Below are 23401 nucleotides of genomic sequence, written 5' to 3'. Positions count from 1 at the left end.
TTATTGATTTGATGGGTCAGCAACTCTGGAAAAGCTTATAATTATCACCCTTAGGAATTAAACACTTGCCACACGAACAACATACATATAACAGCTCACAACCTTACAATGTTATGTTGTGTGATCCAAAAGACATGGATTGATTCTGTTAAATTTTTTAATGCCCGAGGATTCTTTGATTTCATGGACGGATGATGGATCAGCAGAGGTCCACCCATAATTCATATTATTATCCATACCAATCTGATACGGCACTAGACAGATGAGAAATTACATCTAGAAGCTGATATCGTGGAACCTTCTTTTGTAACAATCCAGGTTACCGGACTACCCATGTAATTCTGTGTGTAATGAGAAGAGCTTTGAGTGATATGAGGAAAACGAAGTCAGAAAGTGAGGACCCAGTGAGAAATTTTGTAGATTTTGTGTTGTATTATTAGTAGAATGATTCTTTGAAATTGCACTTGTTTATTTTACTCATTGACTTACTGCTCATGCTTTTTTTGAAGTGTTTTAGTTAATAAATACTGAAAAACTGTGAAGTTAGATTGAATTTGATGCCATACTTTGTGTTTTTTTATTAGATGAGCTTAGAGTTGAGTATTTCTGCTTCAACGAAGAACCAAATAGAAGGAGAGTACAGGGATTTGATGGCACATGGATGATATATGGTAGTGTTTTCTAATTTTCATTTTTGATCAGCCTTTAGTTCTATATTTTTTATCTTCATATCTAGTTTATTAATCAAATCTTAAACTTGTCAATCTTTTACCTTTCTCGGGATATGTTGCCACCAAACGAGCCAATCCGCCCATAACCATCTACAAACAAAATATTTACGTAAATCAGAATGCAATAAATGGATATAACATGGCATTGAACATCATACTGTATTGTCGGCATTGTCTTTGAGTGCTGTCAACCAGCTCTCGAGAGCTGTGCCTGCAGCCACAGCTCTCTCTAGCTGCTGTCTGCAGCTGCAGAGCTCTTTGAGCTGCTTCTGCACGCTGCCAGCAGCATTCCTCAAAGGCTGTTGTGCACCAGCAGCTCAAAGAGCTGGCTGCTGCTGCTGTTAACAGCTCTTTGCTGTGCTACTGCGCAGAAATGGAAAAATGTAAAAGCCGTCATGGTGCCAGATATACGTACACTACGAATTCAGCAGTTATATACATCAAACCACATTCACGATACAAGTGCTTGAGGTGAAGAGTCGATGCCTCGAATCGAAGAATTTGCTAACATGCTCAACATATCGACCCCAAAACCCTGTTTTAATATTTATTATCATTAATGATTATTAACTGTATACTGTATGCCCACAAACGCAACAGAAAGAGGCTTTAGACACAAAGTGGGGAAAATCTGCAAGGAGTCTATGCATTCACAGAGGGATGGCGTGACCCAGGATGCCCCAAACGTCTACATACTGGCCTTAAAGCAAAAAATCAAAAGGTTTTTCCCTCAAAGCCTATAGATGCGATATTCATATGATCACTACATTGATCATGGTCGGAAAACAAATATTGTATGATGTTTGAACACTTTCAGCTATAATTATGTATGAACATACATTAAACACTGTAAATGGTATAACACTTTACTGACGTCGATACAAAAATTGCGACCTGAAGATGTTCCCATATTTCCTAAAATCCGATTGTAATGTGCAAGATGTCTGATAGCGTGCAAGGAACGTAAGGCAAGTTTAAAAGCAATGTATCGACTCCCTAGTTGGTTTTGCCAGAACATGGCTTGTGTGAGTGATCGTGTAGATCGCGACAATCGGCCAAGGCGTTAACTATGTGGGACACTATCCAAAAAAATAAGAAAGTACTATCATCCATAGAAAACTATTTCAAATTCAGCTAATTTCTATTCATGTCTTGCGCATCAGGATGTGAGAACAATATTGAAGCGCGAAGAGGGCAAAAAATGATCACGACTGGTGGCACAAAGAGCTTCGCGCACACATGGCGTTAATGTAATAAACACAAACTTTATAGTTCTTTAGCGTGATGTTGTCTTCTACAATTTGTCATGATTTTTTTTGTGTTGGTGAGCATGGAATCAGTATCTCAATAATACATCATTTTGACTTATTGTACATTTGACAGTTCCCATGCATTATTTCAATGTAAATAGAGTTGATTAACTTACACACAATTAGGGCCTTTATTCAAGTCTGGAACGGAACAAGTAAGGGTGCGATAAATTAAGAACCAAGAAACTTTTTCTGACCTCCATCATAGGTCTTTTGGAAATAAGAGGACATAGAGTTTAATTATAATACCAACTAAAATCATGATGTGGATTGACATATAATCCCGAGGATACCGATTATGGCGCGCATGCGAATGTGTAGCGTGTGGGTCGTGCGTGCATATGTGTGTAGTGAATAACTATGTAACACTGACTTCATAGCGCCCATTACTAGTGAACATTCACATATTTAGGGTATCTGTAATTCTGTCCCCTAACTCAATTAGTTAGATTTACTATACAACATTATCTATCAACTCAAACATGCCTGCACATTATTATAACAACACTTTTTTAAGAGAAGTCCCTTGATGGTGTAACAACAAGAGTATCAATCCGTGAAATAAGCCACAAATGAAGTAAAGACTTACGAAGGTTCAAAATGTAGCACTGCCTAATGCATACATGTTAACGTTGAAATATCATGCCATACAAACGATTACGTGGCAAGTGATCTACTGAGATCATCATTATGCCCCAAAATATAGGGTAAAGTATCTTAACAGCGACTGAGTTGCTGGCGACAACTTGGCGAGCCGAGTCATAAATGCCATATAAGAATGGCCCTTCACCATGTAGAGATGTTTCAAGATTATATCGGTTACACCACTAAATAGAAATACTGCTGAAGTCCTATTTTGAAAATTTTATGCATTTACATTCTACAACACAATAGCTGGCTGATCATCAATCAAATATGAAGGTTCACTTCTCTTCAAACCGAGGAGGCCTGTAGATTACAGGTTATATATAATTTGAGTCTCATAGGTAGAAGACTGTATATTTCTATTACTGTACATATGCCAAAGTTATGAATAGCTTTCCTGAGGACCTAACAGTTCTAAATTCGTTGCAGCTCGAATCCATATCCTTACCATTACTGCAGAGAGCATAACTCTGCGTTCATGCGCTAAATCTCCAATCATGTAAATTCACAGTATTGCCATGATTGAACTTGGGCTCCCTACCAACAGTTACTGCAAAATCTAATTGTAAAATATAACAACTTCACCTATTTGTTTTTTAGAAAGGGGAAAACAGAATAGCTCGCCTTTTTGGTCACAAACGATGAGAACATAAAGAAAACATGGACAAAAATTCAGCTTCATTCCATGGTGCACTTGCAATCCACATCTTGAGCGAGAAGATTTCAGCCATGAACAGATTATTCTCATAAATGGGAGTAAAGCTATTTACAACAATTAGCCTTATTTTGATAGTCTTTCTTTAAATAAATTTAGATTCTTTTAGTGTTTTACAAATAAGAGAAAAACATGGTCAACACGCAAACCCGTCCCATTGAGATTTATATAGTGACACAAACGCAGAATGAAGAACAAATGGATAATGATGCATCAGAGGATTACGGTGAGTAAAACTTGTTAAATCATGTGTATTTTAACAAGTGATACGTGTAAAAAACATTGTTTACTTTAAATTGTTTCGCATTATGGCTTTGAGTGAATACTTTTTCGAGCGTTACAATCTCACGGGAAAAACGTTTGGTTGAACCCATGCGAGAAACATCAGAACTAAGGCAACACTTATGTAGAGCAAGGGGTTTAGAGACTCGGTGTAGATTCGTGTTATGAAGGTTGACGCCAAGAAGATGATTCCCATTGCCCCGGTTGCACAACTCGAGCCAACATCTTCTCACTGTCGATCACTAGCTGGGCGAGCAAAAATAATTATGCCATCTCAATATTCAGAATCATTGAGGAAAAGTAGAAAGCGCAAAAAGAGTGGAGTTGAAACAGGCATGATCACTTCAGCGAAGACTCCGCGATCAACAATCTTTCCAACAACAGATCTAACTCCCAGCTGCAGCGGTCCATACAACAACACTTCAACTATCCGAAACAATCCACCCATATAACAGCACATCGTCCGCATCTCTTCCAAGAACAATCACTTCCCAGCACACTCCGACATCGACAACCATATCCATATAGCACTTTCCACCGATCCTATACTCATCTTCCTTCTACTCCCCCATCCAACAGCCACGCTTTGTCAACCCGTGCCCCCTCCTTGAGATTACAGCTGCTCAATGATTCATTTTTGCAGCAGAGTGTTGCGACCAATGATAGGAATGACGGATAATTACATAACATATTCATGTTTGAAGGCAACTTTGTTTATAATTTAATTATTCGTTATGCCACTATTTGTCACAGGTTTTTAAGTATGTTTGTACTTTATGTAATCAAATGATTGACTTCTTATAATCAAATTCCATTTAATTAATGAATTAAAAAAATTATTTTTGAGATTATATAAATTTAAAAATGATTAATATCAGAATTTAAGCTTATGTAGAAGGCGATATATGTGTTTTATCTTATATATTACATTATTTAATGTCAAAACTATTTGGGCAGTTACTATTTGATCTAATAAAGTATTAACAGCTATAATATTGTACCTTAACTTAAATACATTTCATAATTCAAATATTTTGAGCATTATATCTGCATTCTAGAAAGTTAAATGAGGCTGATATATTCTGCCTCTAATAGTTTTCACATAAACTGGCTGAGCTGGGATTCGTATTGCGTATTTTGGAATAATGCCTAATAACTGATTCAGCAAACCCAATTTAGTGCATAGTCGAGATTGCCCATCATGTAATTAGAGCAGATATTCCATTTATTTGCCTCTAATTGAATTAAAAGTGACGAAAAAAATTGCCCCTATTTCTCCTTTTTTTTGTAGTGATTCAGAATTAAACCAAGAAGGTATCGATCTAACAAAGAACTAGTTTTAGGTTTTTTTATTATCTTTTATAACTTGAGTCAATACTAGCCATTTTCATTGCCAAACAAAAACAATTCAGAACCAGAGTACAGTTAGTGTTGACTTAATTTTAAGTGGTTGCCAAACACAACGTCGAGCTTTATTCATAACGAAGCAAAATTTCCACAAAACAACAATTGAGAAAGGATACACAGGATGCAAAGAGAGGAAAAACTATGTTAAGAGAGGGAGGAAGACAACAATTTTAGAATATACGAAAATAATACAACCTATACGTATGCCATTTTAAATAGACATCCTACTTTTTTTTTCGTAGACAACAGCCTTCTACGCTGGTTCGGCCCAGGCCCATTACTCACACGAGCCATTCGCAATGATTCGCAATTTCCCCCAAAAGGAGCGAGAGCGCTTGGATTTTATTTTTTTCTCCAGAGAGAGGGCGGGCGCTCAAAGAAAAAGGGCGGGAAAATTTCCACAGTCTCCGATAACAAAACCCTATTTACCTCCATCACTCAAATCCAGTTCTCTTCGCTTCTCTACTCCATTCTCTTCTTCACCTTCAGGTAAACATAAAAAAAGAGAAAATGGGGAGAAATGGGAAAACTAGGGTTCCTAAAGATGAGGAGGATCCCAAAATTGGAAGCAGCGGGGAGCCGATCGAGAAGGAGAAGAGCTTGTATGAGGTAATCGGGATCGATCTCTGTTTATAGCCTCGAGAAATTCTTCAGATCGGCTGATTGTTTGTGATTTGGGTGGAATTTGTTTTGTTTTGTTTGATTTTGTTAGGTTTGGGGGGAGAATTAGAGTTGCGATTTCTTTGAATCAGTAGCTGAACTGGGGAATCAAGATTTGGTTGCGAAAGAATTGAAATAAATCCTTTATAAAATTGATGTTTTCCATATGTATTACAACAAAAATCTCCTTTTTTAAGGGTTAATAACTGGGGCAAATAGAGGATATCAGATATAGAGTATCCAAACGCATATACCCTATACTGTGGAAATGGAAAGAAAGATCAGAAGTCCCAAAACATCGACGACGTTTATGGCATGCGGATCTTATAGGTGTTAGAGTTAGATTTGTAACCCTGAACTCGGGCCATAACTCTGGAGTTTTGGTGTAGTGAAAGAGACTTTTTAACATTATAAGATCAACTCGAGTCAAATCTCACCGACTATGAATTATACATGACATGTTTTAGCATCAAAACCAATCTTTGTTTTAAAAATCGGTTTGGGCGGCTCCTAAGCAGGTGCAAGCTACTTAAATGACGACCATAAGTTTACTTTAAATTTAGCTTTCACTATTCTTTAGCTATCATTGTATAAAGCGGGGAGGGGTTGATGAAATAGACAATCTGGGGCTTCATACTTCCGCAAAGATCAAGATAAATTATTTTTGAACTAAATTAGTATTTTGATGCTAAAAATGGATAACACTACGCTATTTGACTTAGAATGAATAACCCCAAAAAAAGGTTCTGATTTTGATATTGGTATGTTCAGTCAAGCATTTTGCTCTACATGGCATGAGGGACATATTGTTGACAGGATTTTGATAGTATTCCTGGACGAGACATCTGAATGCCTCGGTGACTAGTCTTAAAACTTTATTGCAATTATTAATTCTGTAATTGCATAGGTTCTTACCATGTAGTAAGATTGGGCAACGTTCATTTGTTCCAGTTATTTTTTTGTTTTTGATATCCTGTAATTTCCCTGTAGTATAGATTGGAGGCACTCTTTTTTATAGTTTACTCTAACAAAGTTATCAAGTTATTAGGATAGCCATTTTTGCTTGGTCCTGTAATTAAAGTCCGTTTCCACTTGCAATTCCTTTCTAGATCCTTGGTGTGGAGAGAACAGCAACCCAACAGGAAATTAATAAGGCATATTACAAGTTGGCCTTGCGGCTTCATCCAGATAAGAATCCTGGTGATGAGGTGCTTACTGATTTATTTTGTATTGGTCATTTCTTCTGCTATAAGTGACCTAGCCATATGGACTATTCTTTTAACTTCATTTGTTTCTTTATATGCCAGGAAGCCAAGGAGAAATTTCAGCTGCTGCAGAAGGTGATTTCAATTCTTGGAGATGAGGAGAAAAGGGCAATTTATGATCAGACTGGTTGTGTTGATGATGAGGTGAGTATGAGAAAGATTCTGTACCAACCAGTGTACTTTTTATATTCAGACTACGACAATCTTTTACTGGCAATTGAAAGTTACATAGAGTTCTAGAAAACCAGTTGATACTGATACATATTGCCATATCAAATTAAGCATTGGCTGAACCTATCTGAAATTCACTATTTTCTTGGTTGGGGGCAATTCATGTGAAACACCAGCAATTGTTCTTTCAAAGAGCTTCAGAGGGTTTCTGCCTGAAATTTGGCCAGCACACCTTCATACAAACCTTCATACAAACGTTTCCCACAAATCCATCTCTTAGAAATAGGAGTCAGGGAGGATGCACTCGTGAACATTTGATAAATGTCCACCCTTTTGTTTCCACATACTGAAAACTTTGAAGTCCATCAGTTATTCAAAATATGTGAGAATTTTTTATTGCCTTCGTAGTAAATTTAGGTTTTTTTACACTGCTGATATTGACAATCTAATATTCTTTGAGATTCAAAAGAACCATAATTCCCAATGTTGATGTTGAAAAGGGCCGTTAAGCCTACCCCGATACTGAGATTAAACCTTTGTTTAGCCATCTTCCATTCTATATTTGAAAGCCCATAGCAATGCTGATGTTATACCTTGGTTTAACCATTTTCAATCACTTATATGATTTATGCCACAACAGCTTCCCTAATTGTTATTTTCTTGCCTATCAGGCCCTATCTGGTGAAGCTGCTGAAAATTTGCAAGAGTTCTTCAGGACAATGTATAAAAAGGTAATTTGCATTTTCTTTACTTTTCTTGTATCAAATTAACACAGAATGGCAGCGCTTATTTTAATTTCCTTTGCTGTAGGTGACGGAAGCTGATATTGAGGAATTCGAAGCTAACTACAGAGGATCAGATTCAGAGAAGAAAGATCTGAAGAACCTGTATACTGAATTTAAAGGCAACATGAACAGGTGATTAAATTTTGCATGAAAGGCACTTATCCTCACCTAAATCTGCCAAGTATCCATTTCCTTTCATTGCCTTAACCAGTCTGCTTTATTGGACTGATTTTTGCAATATGTATGCCTAATTGTACATATAGAAGGTACCGTAAGCTTCTTTGACATTTCTTTTTTGCTACAGGCTTTTCTGTTCAATGCTTTGTTCTGAGCCAAAGCTTGATTCACATCGTTTCAAGGATATAATTGATGAAGCAATAGCTGACGGTGCGACTTGTTGGTTATTATCTTATGCTTTTATTTCTTCGTCTAGATTTATACATAGTGATTCTTTGTCCTAATTTTCCTAGAAGTTTCTCTTGTACTTGAGATATCTTGTCATCATTTGAATATTATTCTTGTTAATCTCAAGAATTGCTTCTCTAATCTTTAGGTCAATGCCTGAAAACTTTGCTTTCTAACACCTGTAATTCTGCATTTACTGAAAAATTACTGTATGCACTTTATGATAGGAATCTTCACCAAATTCCCTTATAATCAGATTTACGAGAAAGTGAATAAATGCACAATAAGAGGACACAAGATTAACGTGGTTCGGTACAAACTTGCCTACGTCTACGGACTACTGCGGATCTTTCACTAAAGGGGAGAAATTTTACAAGTGTTTTTCACACTCAAACTCACAACCCAATCTCACTCTTAAAATTGCTCACAATTTTCTCTCACAAAGACTTTTCTCTAAGCTTTTTTTTTTCTCTCTTACTCTTCTATAAGAGGAGTTGTTTATGAGATGATTTTTTCTGAAGATTTGTGGGCCTATTTATAGTGTTTAAGAAAACACTATGCACCAATAAAAAATATTATTTCCTGTGGTGGGACCTGCAGTAGGGCCCGCCCACTTTTCTTTTTCAAAGGTTACGGCCACAAATTTTCTTCCCTGTCATTCACCAAATTTGGTGACAAGATGAAAACATTCGGTGATGGGAATTTGGTGGGGCCAGCTCCATCTTTGTCAAAGGTGGCTGCATGACAATCTCCCATTTGAAGACTGATTTTAATCTGTCTTCATATCTTGATCTATGCAGTAGCTCTTCCTCGGTCTTGATATTATTGCAGGCCAACTGAAGCTGAATACAGCTTCAATTTGTCAGTAGTCACCGTCTTTGTCAGCATGTCTGTCGGATTTTGAGCTCCACTGATCATTTTAAGTTTCAAAACTCCATCTTTCAGAAGTGACCGGATAAAATGATACCGCATCTGTATGTGTTTTGTTCTGGAATGAAAAGATGGATTCTTCGCTAGATGAATAGCAATTTGACTGTCGCAATATAAGACATTGTCTTCTTGTTTCTTGCCTAACTCATCCAAGAAACTTTGAAGCCAAACCATTTCCTTGCTGACTTCTGTAACAGCGACATATTCTGCTTCAGTTATGGAGAGCAACTATCCTTTGCAGTTGAGAAACCCAACTCACTGCTGTACCTTCTCGAGTATAGACATCTTGTAGTGTTTTTTCTGATATCAACATTTCCTGCTAAATCAACATCCACATAACCTGTTAGTATTATATCTCTACCTTTGAAACAAAGTGTTTTACCTGTGGTCCCTGTAGATATCTGAGGATCCATTTGACTGCTTCCCAGTGTATCTTGCCTGAATTATTCATGTACCTGCTAACAGCTCCCACTACTTGAGTAATATCTGGTCTTGTACAAACCATTGCATACATCAGACTTCCAATACCTGAGGTGTACGGGACCTTCGCCATGTGTGCACGCTTTTCCTCTGTCTTCGGTGACTGTTCTTTGGAAAGTCTGAAATGAACACCTAAAGGTGTACCCACTGGTTTCGCATCTTGCATGTTGAACCCGGAGAGTACTTTGTTGATGTACTCAGCCTGTGATAACATCAAAGCCCTATATTTCGTCTCTCTCTTGATCCTCACTCTAAGAATCTGCTTTGGAGCACCAAAATCTTTCATTATGAACTGCTTTGATAATTTTTGCTTCAAATTTGTAATCTCTTGCAGATCTGAACCTGTAACGAGCATGTCATCAACGTATAATAATAAAATAATGAAGTTATTGTCAAACTTCTTGAGATAGCAACGATGATCTGCTTGGCATCTAGTGAAATCGTTGTTGTCCATAAATCTGTCAAATTTCTTGTACCACTGTCTGGGAGCTTGTTTTAATCCATACAAGCTCTTTTTTAACCTGCATACTAGATTTTTCTTGCCTGTCTTTGTGAAGTCTTCTGGTTGCTTCATATAGATCTTCTCCTCCAAATCACCATGAAGGAAAGCTGTTTTTACATCTAATTGCTCAAGATGTAAATTCTCAGCAACTATAATTTTTAACATCAGTTTGATTGTAGTCAGTTTCACGATCGGAGAGAAAATTTTATTGTAGTCAATACCTTCATTTTGCTGAAATCCTTTGACAATTAATCTTGCATTGTAGCGTTTGTTCCCATCGTGCTCTTCTTTGATCCTGTAAATCCACTTGTTATGAAGAGCTTTCTTACCTGGTGGTAATTCAGCTATGTCCCACGTCTGATTTGATATAAGCGAGTCCATCTCATCTTGCATAGCAGACTCCCACTTGATCGAATCCTCCACCTTCATTGCTTCATCATAACATTTTGGTTCACAACTGTCAGTCTGCAACAAGTAGTGCAAAGAAGGCGAATAATGCTGGGTTGGTTTAGGAATTCTAGAGGAGCGTCTCACTTCTGACGTGCTTGGTTCTTCTTGAACTACTTCAGGACTAGTCTGAACATCATTTTCAGAAATCTCCTTAAATTCAGCAAATTCCTTTGTTTCAACTTTTGTACTAGAGCTACTAGGGGTGTGCAACGATCGGTTCGGTTCGGTTTTTAGTAAAATTTAAACAACCGAACCGAAACACCTATAATTCAAAATCGAACTGAACTGTTGCAAGTTGGTTCGGTGCGGTTCGGTTCGGTTTGTTCGGTTCTAACTTCATCAAACTTCTTATCAAATAACAAATTGTGTTAAAGAAAAAAAATATCAACAAAGTAGGAGATTATGAAGCATTAAACACTGATATAATGATATTGTTTTCAACCCTTAATGATCCAGAAAATGAGTTTAGAGTTTGAGTCTTTGACTCTTTAGGGACGGGTCAGGTAGGGTTTGAGATCAGAATGGGTAGTATTACACTATATTCGGTCAGTTCGGGTCGGTTCGGGTTGAAAAGTTTTCAAACCGACTCAAACCGCCCTACTCATAAAATCAATTTTTTCGGGTCGGTTCGGGTCGGTTCGGTCAGTTTTTTCTGTTTGGACCGAACCATGCTCAACCCTAAGAGCTACTTGATTCTGCAATTGATCTGTCTTTGTACATCACATTCTCATTGAATATGACATCTCTGCTTCTGATGATCTTCCGATTTTCATAATCTCAAAACCGGTAACCGAACTCATCACCACCATAACCAACAAAAACACATTTGTTAGATTTGGCATCAAGTTTACTTCTTTCAGCAGAATCTATGTGTACATAAGAGATACAACCAAAAATTCTTAAATACGAAAGATTTACCTCTTTTCTGCTCCAAGCTTCTTCCGGTATTCCATCGTCCAAGGGAACTGAGGGACCGCAGTTGATTAGGTAGGTTGCGGTATTGATAGCTTCAACCCATAGGAACTTGGGCAAGCTAACATGTATCCTCATGCTTCTGGCACGTTCATTCAAAGTTCTGTTCATGTGCTCCGTTACGCCATTCTGCTGCGGTGTCCATGAGAACAATTTTCTCCATCCTGATCCCGTTGTTTGCGCAAATTTTTTTGAATCTACTGTCTTTGTACTCTCATTCGTTGTCTGACCTCAATCGTTTTATCTTCAAATCAGTTTTATTTTCCACCATGGCATTCCATTTTCTGAAGGTATCAAAGACTTCTGATTTCTTCTTCAGAAAATAGACCCACACCTTTTTTGTAGAATCATCAATGAAGGTGACATAGTACAGTGGGCCTGCAAGAGATGAAACAGGAGATGGTCCCCATACGTCGGTATGAATCAATTTTAATTTTTTTTGCCTTGGGTGTCTTGTCAATCTTTGCAAAACTGACTTTTTTCTGTTTGTCAAAGATGCAATCTTCACATAGGCCGACATCTACACTCTTCAGATCCGACAGCTTTCCTTTTGACATAAGTGTCTTCATCCTTTTCTCGCTCATATGGCCAAGCCTTTGGTGTCATAAATTTGAATTTTCATCTGTATTTGTTACTGCAATAACATTCTCTAAGTTAGAGATTGCATAAAGAGTACCATTTTTCTTACCTCAAGCAATGACGAGTGTTCCTTTGGTAATCTTCCATTCATGACCCGAGAAGGTTGTACAATAACCCTCTTCATCAAGCTGTCCCACAGAGATCAAATTTCTTCTAAGGCCAGGAATATGTCTCACTCCTTGTAGCTTCTATGTGGTCTGATTTGGTAATTTTAATCGGATGTCTCCCTTACCAATGATCTTCAAGGTTTTATCATCTGCTAGATGTACCTTTTCAAAATCACCGCTGACATAGTTCTCCATGATTTCTCGACATAGGATGGAATGGAAGGATGCTCCTGAATCAAGAATCCAAGACTGTTGACGCTTAGAATCATAGCATCACCTCCTTCAGTCACGTTGGCAGACTCCTGTGCGTCGGTAATTTTCTTCGGTGTCCGGCACTCCCTCTTGAAATGGCCCTTCTTGCCACAATTGCAGCACTTGAAATCTTTCTTTCCCGATCTCGATTTGCTCCTTCTAGATTTTGATTTGTCGTGATTTGAACTTCTTTCTGAAGTTCTTCTCCTAGACTCCATGTGTAAAGCTGAGGAGGTTGAAGTTTTATCTGCGGATCTCTTCATTGAGAACCAGATCACGAACGTCATTGAACTTCAACTTGTTGCTTCCCGATGAGCTACTCACAATCGTGACTGTAGCGTTCCAGCTTTCTGGTAGGGAAGACAAAAGGATCAACGCTTGAACTTCCTCATCAAATTCAATCCCAACTGAACTCAACTGGGTTGTGATTATGTTGAGTTCATTAAGATGTTGAGCTACCGATATGTCTTCCATTATTCGCAAATTGAACAACCGCCTCATTAAGTGAACTTTGTTTGAGGCAGAGGGCTCTCATACATGCTGCAGAGAGTCGTCATAAGACCCGTCGTGGTCTTTTCCTTTGCTATGTTGAAAGAAACATTTCGGGATAGCGTCAATCGGATAATTCCAAGGGCTTGTCTGTCGAGAAGAGCCCACTCTTCATCTTTCATGTCATCTGGCTTACTTCCTGAGAGAGGTTGATACAGTTTCTTCTGGTATAGATAATCTTCGATCTGCATCTTCTAATAGCCGAAGTCCGCACCATCGAACTTCTTAATTTTTACATTCCCTTCGTCCGCAGCCATCGCTCCCACTCGAATCTGACTTCCTCTGGATCGTTTCTGATAATTTCTGCGAACCACCGTGTATTAAGACATCTCTACTGATAAGTTGATATCGCCGGTAAAATTTTACTATTCACGAAATTCACTATTCACATGAATAGTAATCTTACAAAAAATTTGATAGATTTCACAACCAGAGCTCTGATACCAGTTGTTAGGAATCTTCGCCAAATTCTCTTATAACCAGATTTACGAGAAAACGAATAAATGCATAATAAGAGGACACAAGATTTACGTGGTTCGACACAAACTTGCCTACGTTCACGGGCTGTTGCAGATCTTTCACTAAAGGGGAGAAATTTTACAAGTGTTTTTCACACTCAAACTCACAATCCAATCTTACTCTTAAAATTGCTCACAATCTTCTCTCACAAAGACTTTTCTCTAAGCCTCTCTTTTCTCTCTTTTACTTTTCTATAAGAGGAGTTGTTTCTGGGATGATTTTTTCTGAAGATTTGTGGGCCTATTTATAGTGTTTAAGAAAACACTATGCACCAATAAAAAATATTATTTCCTGTGGTGGGATCTGCAGTGGGGCCCACCCACTTTTCTTTTTCAAAGGTTACGGCCACAAATTTTCTCCCCTGTCATTCACCGAATTCGGTGACAAGATGAAAGCATTCGGTGATGGGAATTTGGTAGGGCTAGCTCCATCTTTGTCAAAGATGGTGGCTGCATGACACTTTCTGGGTTATTTTTTCGGTGCTTATATTCTCTTGATATCATATTGAACTTTTGCTTGCTTCATAGCTATTTTGTTGGGTTGTAAAGGCCCATAAAGGAGATGGAGTAGGCTAATTTTAATCCAACTGGTTCAAACGGAACAATTGTATTGAGTAACTAATCACATTTAACCATATATCCATCTAATTGTTTTTCCTATGTTAAATTCCATTTCATGCCTTTACCAAACTCACATAGTCACATCTAAACTGAATGGATGTGTGACAATCTTAACAAATCTCTATCTTGGCTCAACAGTCAAGACCAACTCAAGCCCAGACACATGGCTAATGAAGATAGTCTCAACTTAACACTTCGCAGGCGAACAAAATCACACCTTAGGGAAGTGTCATGACATGCGTAGCAAAGTAACCTTAGCCTGTGTTGAAGCAAGTTAAACCAGTTGCATATGTAACTGCATGTGTCCTTTGCCTTGAGGCCTTAACACATGCCATGGAATTTCAAAACAAACTTCATTTACAGGTCTGTTGAATTATGGTCCCGATACCGAATTTTTGGATTGTAAGGCCCACGTAGGAGATGAACAGCAACCATGGCCACTTAGTATGTAGTATTTTTAAAATTCTGGTGTTACATTTTGCCATTTCTTCATTATTATTTTTCTTTACTTTTATACAATTTCATAATGACTGACAGTGGATCTGAAATATGGCTAGACTGTCATGGCTAGAGCTGAATCCAAAGTTTGAAGACTGATTTTTACTGTAGTCCCCATCCTCGTCAGTTCATTTCATTAACCGATATAATTTTTTTATGGAACGTCTTTTCAGAAGCTTTGTTCAAATTACGTTTCTTAAAGCATTAGCTGAGCAAATCTAACCAATTACTGTTAACAGGTGAGCTCAAAACAACTAAAGCCTACCAGAAATGGGCGAAGAAAGTGTCCGAAACAAAGCCACCCACTGAACCTATAGTGAGACGGTCGAAGTAAGCTCTCTTCCTCAACTTTCCTTTGGTTCCATACTAGTTATAGGGTTAGTTATACTTAAATACCTTGGTTCCACTGATTTTTAACTCTGATACCTTGAAGTTTAAAGCTACCTAAAAAAACTCCCTACAGCTTTTAAGAGTTACCCTTGCAGTGGAGTAAAATGATATTAATACCATTAATTTCTGATTACTAATTACTAAATGGATTAGGGTTGTTTTTGCTACAATTTAATGTCAGAATTAGGTTTTTTGTGTTTGGTAAAGTAAAGAAACAGATTATGCCTTAATTTCAAAGAGTCCAAACTATCAACTTGGTAATCACATAATGCGTTCTGAGTAGAATTCTGAATGATGATGCAACGGAAGATATTACAGTTGAAAATAGGGTAAAAACTTTAGGGTGTTTCCCAACATACTTAAACTTCAGGCTATCAAGGTAAAATCAATGAATATTTTTAGGGTAGTTAAGTGCAACTAACCCTAACTATATAGAAACTAAATAATTTGAAAAACCTTTATAGGTTGAAGAAGAAAGAAGAGACAGACCTAGTTGCAGTGATCACTCAACGCAGGAGTGAAAGGAAAGATAAATTTGACTCCATACTGTCATCGATAGTGGCTAAATGTAATGGAGAGGCAATCCCCGAGCCCTCAGAGGAAGAGTTCCAGAAGGCACGCGAGAGGATCGAAGGGAAAAATAAGCAACCTAAAAGGTCGAAGCATTAGTGAAACGCCTCAACTCATCTTCTTTGTAGCGGTCATCTCTAAGTAAGATAAGTGATATCTAATGTTCAACCAAATGAAAATATTGTATGTGAAGAAAATACTATTTCATGGAATCATTCCCGGTAAACTCTTTTTAAGAGTGAAGATTTGCAGGTTTCTTGGTATTCTTGAGTTTTCCTTGACTTGGTAATATAGTGAATGCTTGGCAAGCATGCAGTTCATGGTGCTTTGCAATTCGGTGGAGCTTTTTTTATGAGTATGCAGTTTATTGTATTTTGTTATGCATATGTGTTCTTATTAAATATCTAATCTTTTTGTTTTAATTATAGTTACTGTTATGCTTTTCCCCCCACTGTAGTCTGTATAGATTATGCATATGTGAAAAATTTATGAACACAAGTGGAGTTTCTTAATGTTCCTTCAACATTCAGAAAACAATTTAATGAAAACAAGTGACTTTGATTTGCATTCATACAGAGTCCTGTAACGTTCTCTTAACAAGAGCAGCATACAAAAGGACTGTACAACAATGATCTTTGGTTACATTATTCTCATTAGGTCAAAGCAAACGTAGTAGCAACCTGACATGAGCTTGTAAAACTTGTGAACTGTGACGAGGCTTAGTTGAACCTAAATACCCTATAGTTTTCCCTACTTTGCACTTATATACCTCCATTTATTTTTGGCAGCAGTTATATACCCTAAACTTTTTAAAACTTATGCCCTAAACTTTTTAAAACTTATGCCCGTATATGTCTCGGTTGTTTTGACAGCATTTATGTACACTAGAGTTTAGAACATAAGGCAATATTAAATGACTACATACCCTGAGAAGCGTACATGCAAATAACCATTAGAAGCATTTCATCGTCTAATCCAAGAAAATTTAGAGTGAACGTCGGATCGCAAGTCCACTATCACAACATTAACCATCCAACAGCGAAATCCAACCATCCAGACCCCTCCACAAAACACCTGATTAAATCTCCACCGTCCAAACCTCAGTCGCCCCCATCCAACGGACAACAGCCCTCCACCAAACGGTCCCACTCCAACAATCATTCCCTCCTCGTGCACTCAAAACCAAGCCAGACTTTATAAGCACGGCTACGGCCGCCTTTCTCTTTTTCGCCCCGACCTTTTTCTTTTCTTCTAAAAATGGTATAAATTCTACAAAAACAAATTCCATAAAACCCCCCAAACTTTGAAAAAAGTCACATCGGGCACATTTCAAAATATTTTCTTAGCTCTCACTGTTCTGTAATATCGATACATTCTAAATATTTGATCGATTCTTTTCTGAACTTCAGGGGATTTCGTGAAACGCCCCATACTTTAAGGGGTCCTGTGTCATTACCGACGTTTCAAGTTTTTTTTTTTAATTTTTAAATTTAACAAGAATTACTTTAAACTGAAGTTGAATAGAAAAAGAAATGAAAAAGAAATTCGCTTACCCGCCAAGCCACCATCTTTTTCATCTGAACTCATAATTGCTGTGGTGTGCTTGCTTGTTTACTTAATTTCTTCAGGCTCCTTTTGTGATTCAGATCTATTCAGGGTGTGACCACCATTAAATGAGTTCTGTGCTTCTTGTTGTTATTTTGTTTCAATAAATGGGTAGAAGGGTCAGTGAATCTGAGGAGGAGGAAGAAGAAGAAGAAGAGAAGGTTGTCATGAGATCAGGAGAAGAGGAGTATGAGGTTTTGGAGCAAATCGGCAGAGGAGCTTTCGGGTCTGCTCTGCTTGTTCTCCACAAGTCTGAGAATAAGAAGTAAGCAATTCGTCTTTTCCAACGAGCTCAATCGCGTGTATACTTCATGTAGTCTACAGGGTTAAGTCAATTATGCTTTCTGATCTTTTTGTTACTAGTTATTACTTGATCAGGGTTATGTTATCTCTTTGCGATCCGAGAAGAAGAAGTAAGCAAGATTCATCTTTTTTTTTCCTGATAGGCTTACTTGCATATATAGTTCCTGTACTATAGGAGTTCGGCACTTGTTATTCCTCAGCCTGTTCTTTACACTTACTATACGTTTAAAGCAGAGTTATATATTTGTTTTCTATATCTACAATGTGTTGATTGCAAATCCAACATATATAATTGAACAGGTGATCTCTTTGCGACACCGTGAATATCAGGTATCTGTACACAAACATTGACATCATGTGATAAAAACTAAACGATGCAAATAATCGAAAGGTAACCCCATTTGAAATCGAATGAAAGTGTTAATAAGAAAGTTTGAGATAACATGATGCCGGTGTGTAGCAGAGAAAGACTCCACATTCTCTTGAAAGCGCGAACATACATACTATGTATATAGTACAGGTATAGATAATGAAGAGAGAACTCCAATTGTACCTCTTGCAGTCGCGGCACTAATAAAAAGTGGCAAATCCTTGGTAGTATAGATAGTGCATCTTCAACAATGCAATGCTTGCAAACATCAAGAAAAAGAAATTTTCCTTAGATCGATGGTGCACAATCATGCTGAGAGTGATAATTATTTGGGTTAGTCTTGTTCGAAAACTTTTTTTTTCCCCATGCAGATATGTGATGAAGAGAATACGGCTAGCTAAGCAAACTGACAAATTCCAAAGGACAGCCCATCAAGAGGCTAGTGTAGTTCCTATGACTAGTACAGTAATTTGTAAATTCAGTTGATATACAAATATTATAGGATCTCATTTCTTTGCTATGTTGAACAGATGGCTTTGATTGCGAGCCTAAACAACCCATACATTGTACAATACAAGGAGGGCTGGGTGGACAAGGTAATCTTTTATTTTATTTTTTCCTTTTATGCTTCAAGTGTTTAGTTATTATTATACTATGGTAGTACATTATGATATTAATCAATATTCATAAGCTAAAAAAACAAAGAAACAATAAACAATCTCAAAAAGAAACATTTCAGTCAAAATTTATCGAAGTGATCCACTCTACAAACAATCAGGCCAGGAAAAGCATTTCAAGAGTACCAAAGGTGTCATTACTAATGAAGCACAACTTTGATTAGGAATATGACTTACTTTCACAATGGCAATTAGCTTTCTACGATATACAGAAATTTAGAAGAAGAAAAAAAAAATGGCAGCTGGCCTCCTTGTCAAAGTTCTAGTTTTTTTTTTGTTTGCAGGGAAGCTGTGTATGTATTGTGACTGCTTATTGTGAAGGTGGAGACATGTGAGTAGAAAAACTTAAGCCTATTGGTTTGGCTTTCTCCATTATTATTCTAACCTTCTACAAAATTATGAAGGGCTGAGAAAATAAAGAAGGCAAGAGGAGCTCTTTTCTCAGAGGAGGTACACAGCTAACAATTTTTTTTGGCAAAGTCTACAACGATAGAGGATTGGAATGTAAAAAATTGTACATTATATCAATCACAAAATGTTTACAGAGGGTATGCAAATGGCTTACTCAATTGCTTCTTGCCATTGATTACCTGCATTCCAACCGTGTGCTTCATAGAGATCTCAAGGTGAGTCACATTGCTTTCTGTGCTCAAGTTACTTCAATTGCAAACAACTTGAAGTAGTCAGAAGAAAATCCCAGAGTTTACAACAAAAACACCGTAAAATTTTGGGGGTAATTGCGGATAGATCCCTTCTACTATCGCCCAACCGGGGATAGACTTCTCGTGTTCTATTGTTGTCAAAAAATGAGTAAAAGAGTGAAAAAGTTCACTTAGGGGGTATATTACAACAACAGAACTACATGGGGTCTATTCGCAATTTAGGGATAGTACAAGGGGACTATCCACAATTAGCCCAAAAAAATTTATCCCTTGTGTCTATCTTCTATAATGCTCAATTCGAGTTTTTATTTCAGTGCTCCAATATATTCCTAACGAAGGACAACGATGTTCGACTAGGTAAAATGCTCTCTGCTCCTCAAATTACAGCATGTCTTAAAATTTGGAAAGCATTTACAATAATATCAACACAAAGATGCTTATCGCAGTATTTCATTCTAACATCATTTACAGGTGATTTTGGACTTGCAACTTTGCTGAACGCAGAGGATCTTGCCTCTTCAGTATGTCCCACTCCTTAAAACATCTCATGTATACTGTGCAATAACTTCAATTCCTCAAATGCATGTTTCAGTGTCCCTTCAGCTGCTTGATCATACACAAATGTCCGATAAAAACAAGTTACTTGATAAACACAGGGTTTTCCGAATATCTAATCTTTAGCCCGTGACATAATCCTATGTTATGAGAGATTTAACTCTAGCCAACAAATTCCATGCCAAAAGATACAAATCTGAACAAAAAAGATTGAGACTAGGACCTCATTTGTCAAAACCAAGCTTTCCTCTCTGAAACATAATCCCGACTTCTTAGGCACTCATCCCCGTTACTTCGATTCCTTTGACGTGATTTTTGATCTGCACCATTAACAGATTGTCGGCACCCCCAACTACATGTGTCCTGAAATTCTTGCAGATCTACCTTATGGTTACAAATCAGATATTTGGTCTCTAGGTGAGGCAAAATCTTCATGCTTTCTCTCATTCAAGGAAACTTTATGCAATATGCTTAGACCAAAGTTTCAAACGACCTAAATCCTTTGTCTTCTTCCAAGCAAATCTTAGGCTGCTGCATGTTTGAGATATTAGCACATCGCCCAGCCTTCAGAGCTCCAGTAAGTTTCCTTTTTCGATAACAATATTGTTTCGAGTGTAAATCCACCCTAATTCATCCCACACAATTTCACAATCTTTACGCAGGATATGGCGGGTTTGATCAACAAAGTAAATAGATCCTCTGTGTCTCCGCTCCCGACAGTTTACTCATCTTCACTGTGAGTTTCCCTTTTACATACAATATATCTCAAAACCCAAACATTTAAATCAAAAGTATGTTGAGAAAAAACCCAGATCATAGGCCAAATGTAAGTACGCGAAGAATCCATTTTACCTCAACAAATCCACATAAACCTACCGAGGGTTAATTGCGGATACACACCCTTGTGCTTCCATTTTTTGCAGGTAGACCCCCTGGATTCTCAATTCCGTCAGTTAGTTTCACTTGAAAATTGGGCTTCATAAACTGAAACACATGAGCTTCATAAACTGATTTCACTTCCTGTCGACTTGCGCAATGATCATTACATAACGACGTAGTTGAGAATCCAGAGTCTATCTGCGACAATAGGACCACAGAGGATCTATCTGCGACTATATAACCCTTCTGCGGAAAATAATTTCAGCTGTTCCTCTCATCTCAGGCCGCAGAACTACTGAGGGACCCTTACTTGCTGCCGTACGTTGCTGAATCTTGTAATCCTTCTCCATTCTACCTCCCAATAAAGCCTACTTCAGACTCCACTCCACAAGAAAAACGACCAAAGAAGCGAAGCAACGAGGCCAGGATATCTACATCCAAACCATCGGGAGACAGACGAGCGATAGGCAATGCTAACAAAAACCAATCAAGCGAAGCCGCCGCAAACACGCCAAAACTCTCTGACGTTCACAAACCAAATGGAGATAAACCTGAGGAAGAAACTTCGACGGCGAGCACACTGACTGTCCTTCAAGGAGAGCGTTCCGCCGAGTGGGATGGACTGAACGTCATCCAGCAACGAGCTGATGCATTGGAGTCACTTCTTGAGCTGTGCGCAAAGCTCCTGCAGCAGGAGAGGCTCGAGGAGCTTGCGGGCGTGTTAAGGCCATTCGGAGAAGAAGCAGTGTCGTCGAGGGAAACGGCGATTTGGCTGACAAAGAGCCTTGTAACGCAGCCTAAGATTGTAAAAGAAGACGACGGTTAAAACCGAATAATTCTGAGAGAATGCATGTCAATAATACTCGGTTGCCATTATTATTCGTTTTATCCTTATGATTGCTCTTGCCACACAGAAACGTCTAGTTATACATCGGAATATGGCAGCACGAGAGAGAAATTTGGCAGACATTACTAAAATGTTAAATATACACATATTGTATACAGACTCTGTTTTTTGCACTTCGTGCAACTTTGGTAAATAAGAAATATTAATGTTGGAGAGGATAATTAAAAAGGGGGCATGACTGTGTGTGTATGTTACTTTCAAGATGAAAAAAACGAGCACAAAATTACGCTATAATCAACCGATAAAATGCTTGCTTCTCAACCAACATGACAACTTCAAGACACCATTTTCCTCGTGTTTAACTGTTTCTTAGAAACGTCTTGTTGTGCGCGGCGGAAGCTTTTCTTGTGCAACACGTACAATAACTCGAACTAAACCACAACTAATATGCAAACACAACCACAGCAAGAACAAACAATTTACGTGGTTCGGCAAGTTGTCTACGTCCACGGGGCAAGGGGGAGAGAGTTCTTACTATTAGAAATCAGAGAATACAAGTAGAGTTACAAATCTCACCGATCAAACCCTAAAACAAAGTTCTTGATCTCTCACAACTCTCCCAAAATTGGATGCAACAATCCTCTCTCAAAGACTGCTCAAATTCGTCCTTGCTTAACTCTAACAAAAGAGGTTTAGGGTTATATATAACTTAGAAACGAATCGGGTCAAAAACCGAAGCCCAGCCCAGAAATCATCGACGGTCGACCGCGACGGTCGACCGAACCACAAACCCGAGAGCATAAATCCATTACAGTCATCCACGGTCGACCGCGGCGGTCGACCGCCTTCATCTCCAAAACCCAGTAGGCCTGCGTGCACGTTGGCGGTCGACCGCGGTGGTCGACCGCCAGTCTGCCTGGCTGGTTCCTTCCTGTTTCCTGTAATTCTTCACGTCTACTTGGAAAAATGAATTCAACGCCACTCACTACAAAAAGTTATGTCTGCCAAAGGACCCTACCACCTCAACAAACCCCTGAAGCTGTGACGAGGGCTGCGGGATATGTTTTTATACGCTAATATGCCCCAGGTTGTGCGCCCTTTTTACTGGCCGAAATCCACACACAAAGTGGCAGTAGTTTACTTAAGATTTGCTTTAAATTCATGGCTGACGGGATTGAACTCGAGTTGTCTATGACACTATGTTAACCCTATAACTGCATCGAAACTCTAAAATCATAGTGAGGGTTGAAAGAACAATTTTATACTCTTAACAATATCTAAGTAGGAAAACTTCCACTTTTTGATGCTAAACTTGGAAGATGCAGAAGCTTGTGTCCCCCATAGACGAGGAATTCGACCTGCTTCCCTTTAACCCAAAACCCAACTGGCTTATTTAACAAAACTCGATCGTAGAGTTTTTTTTAAACAGGGATAAAAATTTTAATGGTGGAAGTTGTTAGAAATTGAGGTTAAATCTGAAATTGAACAGAGGAATTTTTAGATGTGCTGTTATTTAAATTTTTTTAATTACCTGCTGTGCGTTTGTGAAACGCTGTGCTTAAAGCAATATTTGGCCTACTCCGTGTAGGCATATAAAATTGCTTATAGGTCCCCTAGCATAGCTCGGCACAAACCGACGAGCCAACGAG

At 38.1% G+C, this 23401-nt stretch overlaps 2 protein-coding genes across 2 annotated transcripts; both read left to right on the top strand.

Annotated features, from left to right (window-relative positions):
- LOC109836279 (chaperone protein dnaJ 6-like) lies at positions 5449-16174 on the top strand. The gene is made up of 8 exons (XM_020404168.1): positions 5449-5699; positions 6860-6958; positions 7058-7159; positions 7858-7917; positions 7997-8103; positions 8276-8358; positions 15134-15224; positions 15749-16174. Exons 1-8 carry the CDS (start codon positions 5601-5603, stop codon positions 15951-15953), a joined length of 846 nt encoding a protein of 281 aa, XP_020259757.1. The 5' UTR covers positions 5449-5600; the 3' UTR covers positions 15954-16174.
- Positions 16257-21786, top strand: LOC109836356 (serine/threonine-protein kinase Nek6). Its single transcript, XM_020404267.1, is given in 13 exon segments — positions 16257-17724; positions 18504-18570; positions 18663-18728; positions 19094-19140; positions 19214-19259; positions 19355-19435; positions 19786-19828; positions 19943-19992; positions 20362-20443; positions 20554-20603; positions 20689-20764; positions 20800-20852; positions 21189-21786. Coding segments are annotated over 13 exon segments (1362 nt in total). The 5' UTR covers positions 16257-17566; the 3' UTR covers positions 21732-21786.

This window comes from Asparagus officinalis, chromosome 1, assembly GCF_001876935.1.
Source record: "Asparagus officinalis chromosome 1, Aspof.V1, whole genome shotgun sequence".
In the NCBI taxonomy this organism is placed as follows: Eukaryota; Viridiplantae; Streptophyta; class Magnoliopsida; order Asparagales; family Asparagaceae; genus Asparagus; species Asparagus officinalis.
Note: the sequence above shows the minus strand (reverse complement) of the source record. Positions and strands in the feature narration are given on the sequence as shown.